Genomic DNA, 7679 nt, shown 5'->3' on the forward strand with positions numbered 1-7679 from the left:
TATTGTAATATTGTAGTTGTTGAAGATGTAAAAATTATTAGTTTTATTTTGTCTTGGCCCTAGAATAAAAAATTCTTTAGAATCCTGTGTGACAAAAATGGGAGGGACAGTAACCGTGCTTGACTACGTAGCCAGAGTGTTGCTGTTTTTAAGTGCTGTTAAGTCAGTTCTGACTCATAGTTACCTTATATAGGGTTTTCAAGGAGCAGCTGGTGGGTTTTAATCATTGACCTTGTGGTTAGCAGTCCAGTGCTTACCCTACAGTACTACACCAAGACTCAATATATGATAGTTTAATTGCAGACGTGTAATTGAGTTATGAACTAACCTAGCCACTTTTTTCTCAGACCATTTTTGTTTGAAAGAATCATAACAGATAAACAATGGCTGTCTAAACTTAAGCACATTTCAGACATTTTCTCAAATGATTAAATTGTCTGCAATTAAAAAAAAACCCAAACAACTGGCAGTATTTATTACTATGATAAATACTACTATTTGTATGTATTCTATGATTTGTATGCAAAAATTAGGCTTATGAACAATTTTCTGCCACCATGAACTTGGCAGATTCTCTAAAGATGAGATATGTGGTAACATTAACAAATATGAACATTTTGATGTCGATTGTCATGTGCCAACATGTACAATTTCTGCATTACTTGGTGATGTAACATGTTCCAAATGATACTAGTTAAAAGTTAAAAAATGATACCTAGTTAAAAGTCCATCTTCAGTGCCAGAGAGACCAGTTGATTTTACTATAATAGTACAGAAAGTTTATTTATAATTTGAGTCTTCATTTTAGTAATCTTTAAGACACTATCATTTGTCAAGTTTTATAGTATCAAAGAAGTATATTCACAGCTATCTAGAATGATATTAAAATCTTTCTTTTCTCCTTAAAACAAAAAAATCCCTAAAGTCTTCTTCCTCCACTCATCTATCATCTTATCTACTTTGGTAGCTAGCATGTTGCTGTAATGGTGAAATTGATGCCACTGGAATTAAAAATACCAGCAGGGTCACCCATGGTGCACAGGTTTCAGCTGTGCTTCCAGAAAGAAGGAGAAGCAGCCTATTATCAAATGCTTAACTACTGAAAACCTTATGAGTTACAGTGGAACACTATCAGATAGAGTGCTGAAAGATGAGCCCTTCAGGTTGGAAGGCATTCAAGACACTACTAGGGAAGAGCTGCCACCTCAAAGTAGAGTTGACAGTGATGACATGAATGAATAAAGGTCTCAGAACCTTCATTTCCTGAGGGGCACAATTCAAAATAAGCAGAAACTACTGCAAACATCAATTAATAATCAGAACATTGAATGTATGAAGTATGAATATAAGAAAACTGGAAATTATCAAAAATGAAATGTAACATATATAGATCTTAGGCATTAGTGAGCTGAAAAGGACTGGTATTGGCCATTTTGAAGCTGACAATCATATATTTTACTGCACTGGGAATGGCAAAGTAAAGAGGAAGGGAAGTGCATTCATGTTCAAACAGAACATTTCAAGATCTATATTGAAGTACAATGCTGTCTACGATAGGAAAATATTCATATGTCTACAAGGAAGATGAGTTAATACCACTAATATTCAAATTGATGCACCAACCACTACAGTCTGTGATGATGAAACTGAAGACACTCCTGGTATGGCACTGTAGGATCATCACTGACTATTGAATCACAAGGTCAGCAGTTCAAACCCACCAGCTGCTCCTCAGAAACCTTATACAGGGTCACTATGAGTCAGAAGCAACTTGACAGCACTTAACAACAGCAAAAATAACTTCTTCAGTCTGAAGTTTACTAAATATGCATTGAAGATGTATAGCTAATTACTAGTGATTAGAATGAAAAGGTTGCAAACAAAGCGAAATGGTCAGTAATTGAAAAATATGGCCTTGGTGATAGAAATGATGCTGGAAACCACACGATGGAATTTTATAAGACCAATGACTTCTTCACTGCAAATACCTTTTTAAAACAACATAAAAGATGACTATACACATGGAGCTCACCAGATGGAATATACAGAAATCAAATTGACTATAGCTGTGGGAAGAGACGGTAGAAAAGCTGAATATCATCAGCCAAAACCAAGTCAAAGGCCGACTGTGTAACAGACAACCGATTGCTCATATGCAACTTCAGATTGAGGCTGAAGAAAATTAAAACAAGTTTACTGGAGTCCAAATATGACCTGAGATATATTCCACCTGCATTTAGAGACCATTTCAAGAAGAGATTTGATGCATTTAGACCACCAATGACCAAAGACCAGAAGAGTTATAGATGCCATTAGGAAAATAAACCAAAATGAGTGAAGAGACTCTGAAACTAGCTCTTCAGTGTAGAGATGCTAAAGCAAATGGATGTAATGAGGAAGTAAAAGTAGAACAGAAAACTTCAGAGGACAGCTTGAGAAGATAAAGTCAAATATTATAATTAAGTGTGCAAAAACCTATAATTAGGAAATCAAAGAGAAGAACACACTCAGCATTTCTCAAGCTGAAAGAACTGAAGAAAATATTCAAGCCTCAGCTTTCAATATTGAAGAATTCTATGGGCAAAATATTGAATTATGTAGAAAACATCAAATGAGGAAAGTAATTCACTGTACCATAAAGGAATGACCAATGTTCACACATTTTAAGAGACAGTGTATGATTAATAGCTAATGGCACCGAAGGAAGAAGTCCAAATTAAACTGAAGACATTTGCCAAGAACAAGTCAGCAAGAATTGATGGAATACAAATTGTCATCTTTCAACAAATTGATGCAGCACTAGAGCACTCACTCATTGGGCCCACTGATTGAAAGAAATCTATATCTGTGCCCATTCCAAAGAGAAATGATACAATAGAATGTAGAAGTCATCAAACAGTATGGAAGACAGTTACCTGGCCAACTGATTGAAAGACATCCATATTTATGCCCATTCCAAAGAGAGGTGATGCAACACCATGCAGAAATCATCAAACAATATCATTAATATCACATGCAAGTTAAATTTTACTGAAAATAATTTAGAAATGACTGAAGTAGTACATCAACAGCTTGCAACTCAAGGAAGATTTAGAAAAGGACCTGGAATGAGGATTAATATTGCTGTCAGACAGACCTTGGTTGAAAGTAGAGAATACCACAAAGAAGTTTCTCTGTGCTTTATTGACTGTGCAAAAGCTTTTGACTATGTGGATCATGACAATCGATGGATAACATTGAAAAGAGTGGGTATTGTAGAAGGCTTAATTATAGTCATGGGGAACCTGTACATAGACCAGGAGGCAGTCTTTCAATCACAGCAGTGGAACACTGAATGACTTAAAATCAGGAAAGGTTTACATCACAGTTAAATTATTTTACCGTACTTATTCAATGTGTATACTGATCAAATAATTCAGAGAAACTGGATTATATGAAGAAAAGCATGGCATCACAGGATTGGAGGAAGAGTCATTAACAACCTTTGATATGCAGATGAAACAACCTAGCTTGCTGAAAACAAAGAGGAATTAAAATACTTACTGATGAATATCAAAGACTACAGCCTTCAGTATGGGTTTCACCTTAAAATAAAGAAAACAACAATTCTTACAAGTGGGCAAGTAATAACATCATGATAAATGGAGAAAACATTGAAGTTGTCAAAGATTTCATTTTGCTTGGGTCACTATCAACACTCGTGAAAGCAACAGTCAAGAAATCAAACAATGTACTTAGAGAATTCTGCTGCAGAAGACCTCTTAAAGAGCAAAGATGCCAATTTGAGGACTAAGGTGTGCCTGAAGTATTTTCAATAGCTTTATGTGCATGTGAAAATAAGGAAGATTATAGAATAATTGATTCATTTGAGTTACGGTGTTGGAGAAGAATATTAAGGTACTATGGACTGCCAGAAAAACAAACAAATCTGTGTTGGAAGAAGTACAACTGGAGTGCTCCTTAAATGCCTAGGTGATAAAAGCTCATCTCTCATACTTCAGACATGTTATCATGAGGGACCAGTTTGTAGAGAAGGACATCATACTTGGTAAAGTGGAGGGTCAACAAAACAGAGTAAGACCCTAATGAGATGATCTGACACAGTGGCAGCAGCAATGGGGTCAAAGGTGGTTTTGAACTGTTTGAACTGCCGATCTGTCAGTTGAATGCTTTACCATTTTTGCTGTTCAAAGACACTTCACATGTTCTACTATATTAGATAGCAGAAGACTTACTATTAAGACTATTAAAGCCTTGAAGTTTAAAAAATATACAAACATAAGTTTTAATGTGACTATATAGTAAGTGTCCACTCCCAAGTGTAATGTTACAAAAATTAGATTCTAGAATCACATCCCAATCAAGTCCTATTTTTTAAAAGGGGAAGTGAAAATGGTAACTCAGAAGTAAATTTTATTTACTGGAATCAGATTGCTTTATTTTTCTTTTTTTAAAAAGTGAAGGAATAAAGACTATGAAGTTACTTGAGTATTTACAGTGTCTGTGTATAAGAATCAAAAAGAAATAGATGCATGTAAAAGGACTTAGGAGACAATTGATTTAAGAAGGAACTGCAACATGTCTTTCACATAGGCATAGCTCACTGATAAGATATGTTACATTTCCTAGGTCCTTGTCCGGAAAACTGGCTTTGGCATGGAGAAAGCTGTTACTTATTTTCCTCTAGCCCATTCAACTGGGAAAAGAGCCAAGAGAACTGCTTGTCTTTGGATGCTTACTTGCTGAAAATTAATAGCATAAGCGATCTGGTGAGTTTTTATAGATTTGTGTTGGGTTAGAGTATCAGATTATAATGGGGTAAATATGGTTTAGGTCCATGGTGGTAGAACACTCATTTGAGAGGCAGGATACCAGGATTCTAGCCTAGCCAGGCACTAGTGCATGCTTGACCTTGGGTGGACAGGCTGTGCATTGTCTTCGGGCCTGAGCCAACATTCTGGAAAATCAATCAAGGAGATGACAAAATTCCTTTTTGTTCTTTAGTTTTATGAATCTAGTTCTAGTCAACTTGCAGATTGTAAAACCACCACAGTGGCTCTCCCATCAACTCAGAAACTTTGCTCTTCACAGGAATTCATCCAAACAGCCAGTGCCCATTCAGGCTTTCCATTCTGGATGGGGTTATCTCACAGAAAACCTAGCAACGCATGGTTGTGGGAGGATGGTTCTCCATGGATGTCCCATCTGTAAGTTTATTATTCTTTGTTAAACCTACCAGTGAAGTTGCTACTACATTCCTCACAACAAAGAGAACTTTGGAGATTTTCTGAAGTCTACTTTCCTACCTCTTGCATGCAGGAATGTTCCCATTTACTCACTCCTAAGGAGTCCTAGAGAGGCATTAGACTGCAAGGTTGGTTTGAACTATAAGTTCAGTGGTTCAAACTCACCAGCTGCTCCTTGGAAACCCTTATAGGTTCCTACCCACTATGAGTCGGAACTGACTTGACAGCACTTAACAACAACAAAATCTTCTTTTGTGAGTCCTGGTGTGGCACTGTTGAATAAGTACTGGACTGCTAACTACAAGGTTGGCAGTTCAAACCCACCAGCTGCTCTTTGGAAACTTTATACATGGTCGCTACGAGTCAGAATGGACACAATGGCGCTTAGCAACAACCTTCTCTTAAGTTTTCCTGCCTATATTTAGTACTGATTTGAAGGTTTTTTTTTTTTTTTTTTTAGGTTTTAAGACAAGTTCCTTATATAAGGTGAAGTAACATCTAACTTTTTCCCACTCCTGTCTGCAGGTTTAGACTCCAGGGTGCTGTTTCCAAGACATACTCATCAGGCACCTGTGCATATATACAAAGGGGAATTGTTTATGCTGACAACTGCATTCTAGCTGCATACAGTATATGTCAGAAGAAGGCAAATCTCTTGGGAGTACAGTGAATTTGAAGGCACCAGAAGAAAACTTGGAGAAGATCTTTGAATTCGAGTCTAGAATAAGCTATACCTTGTATTCAGGTGTAAACCTTGCGAGTCCTGAGCACGAGTGCTTATTATTAGCTGACTGTAGAACTCATTAGCAGAGACTTCGGTTCCAGATGCCTGTCATCTTCTTATCAAAATTCTGTCTAGTTGGTCTCAAGCCTCACTGCCAGCCTTCAATTCCTCTTCTCTTTTCTATTTTTAAATTCCACTGTTTCCCAAGCCTTGGGATTCCACTGCACTCAGTCCTCTCTACCTCAGTGAGACGTTCCCCTCACCCTCCTAGAATTGCGTAGAAGACAGAACACAGAGAACTTGCCCAACTACAGGCAGAGGGCAAAACAAGAAAAAGAAAAGCGGAACTATGCATGGACAATAGAACCCATGAAGAAATCAGTGAGGCAAAGGCCCCACTGAAACCAAGCAACTGTGATTAAATTCCAAAGCCACTTCTCATTAATCTTTATAGTACTGTTCATTTCCAGACTCCATTTACAAACACATACAGTATGTACATATTTGGGGGAGCAATTAAGGAAACTAACTCAGTGTTTTGTTTGTTTGTTTTTTTTTAACTAAAAAAAATATTAGGACACAATTAAATGAAGTAATCTATAACCCATTATAAGTTCCTGAGTCAGTTATTTCTTCATTTTGTTTTTTTCTCTACCAAAAAGCAGTGGCTTGGCACATCCATTATATTTCCAAATCAGTGTTTGCAGGGTTTGTCAGAATTTGTAAGAATCATTGTCCAAAAACAAGAATTAAAAGAAAAAAGGAGGAGAAAAGAATGTTTTGTCCCCTCTGAAAGTACATACTCTTTGTATATACATCTGCATGTCTTGTCAACTTTGTTACAACATCCAGGACAAAAGAATGAAGACACTCATATCTGAGATAAACTGAGCAAGGTATGGAAATATTTATCTATAGAAAAAGATGGAGTTAGAATTTTTTCCTTTATTTTCAGTGTTTCAAAACCTTTTCCAGGAGCACTAGCTGTGGTTTAGGCATTGGACTGCAAACCACAAGGTTAGCTGTTCAAAACCATCACCTACTCTGTGAGAGAGAAATATGATGTTCTTTGATCCTGTAAAGATTTGTCTCTGAAAACTTCACACAGGATCACTATGAGTCAGAATCAACCCAATAGCAGTAGCTATCCACACCCTTCCCATCTCCCTTCACAGACATGGCTACACATATTCTAGCACCAATCTTATAAAACGTTTACCAACCCTAGGAAAACAAGAGAAGCTTTCTTTTATTTAATATATAACAGTTTATTGACATATAATGGACAAACAACAAGCTGAATGTATTCATGGTGTAAAATTGGATGGGCTTGACATATGTAAACATTTGAAATCATCACCATAATCAAGATACAGCTTCATCACCCCCAAAAGTTTCATCATGTTCCTCCTTGTCCCCAGTTTCTAGACCACTGATCTGCTTTCAGTCTACATTTTGTAAAGATTTATAAAATGTAATCATACAACAAATACTTTTGCTATTGATTAGCTTCTTTCACTTGGCATAGTTATTTTGAATTTCATCTTGTTGTTTGTATTAACTGCTCATTTATTTATTTTTTATTAGTTTTACATTCATTCTATCATACATCGTTACATTGCCATAGTTACCATCCCATCCATGCATCATCACCCAACCAAAGGGTATACCCTGCAAGCCTGCCCCCTTCCCCCTCCCCAAGGTCCTCA

The 7679-nt window shown here is 36.7% G+C and overlaps 1 protein-coding gene across 1 annotated transcript in view; it reads left to right on the forward strand.

The window, feature by feature from the left end:
- The window catches only part of OLR1 (oxidized low density lipoprotein (lectin-like) receptor 1), a 16863-nt gene extending 10947 nt beyond the window's left edge, over positions 1 to 5916 (forward strand). The window contains exons 4-6 of the mRNA XM_006875472.1: positions 4630 to 4769; positions 5092 to 5207; positions 5772 to 5916. Coding sequence (XP_006875534.1) covers positions 4630 to 4769; positions 5092 to 5207; positions 5772 to 5916 — 401 coding nt within the window. The remainder of the gene's footprint in view (positions 1 to 4629; positions 4770 to 5091; positions 5208 to 5771) is intronic.
- Positions 5917 to 7679: the final 1763 nt, after the last annotated feature.

This window comes from Chrysochloris asiatica, unplaced genomic scaffold (assembly GCF_000296735.1).
Source record: "Chrysochloris asiatica unplaced genomic scaffold, ChrAsi1.0 scaffold00328, whole genome shotgun sequence".
Taxonomy (NCBI): domain Eukaryota; kingdom Metazoa; phylum Chordata; class Mammalia; order Afrosoricida; family Chrysochloridae; genus Chrysochloris; species Chrysochloris asiatica.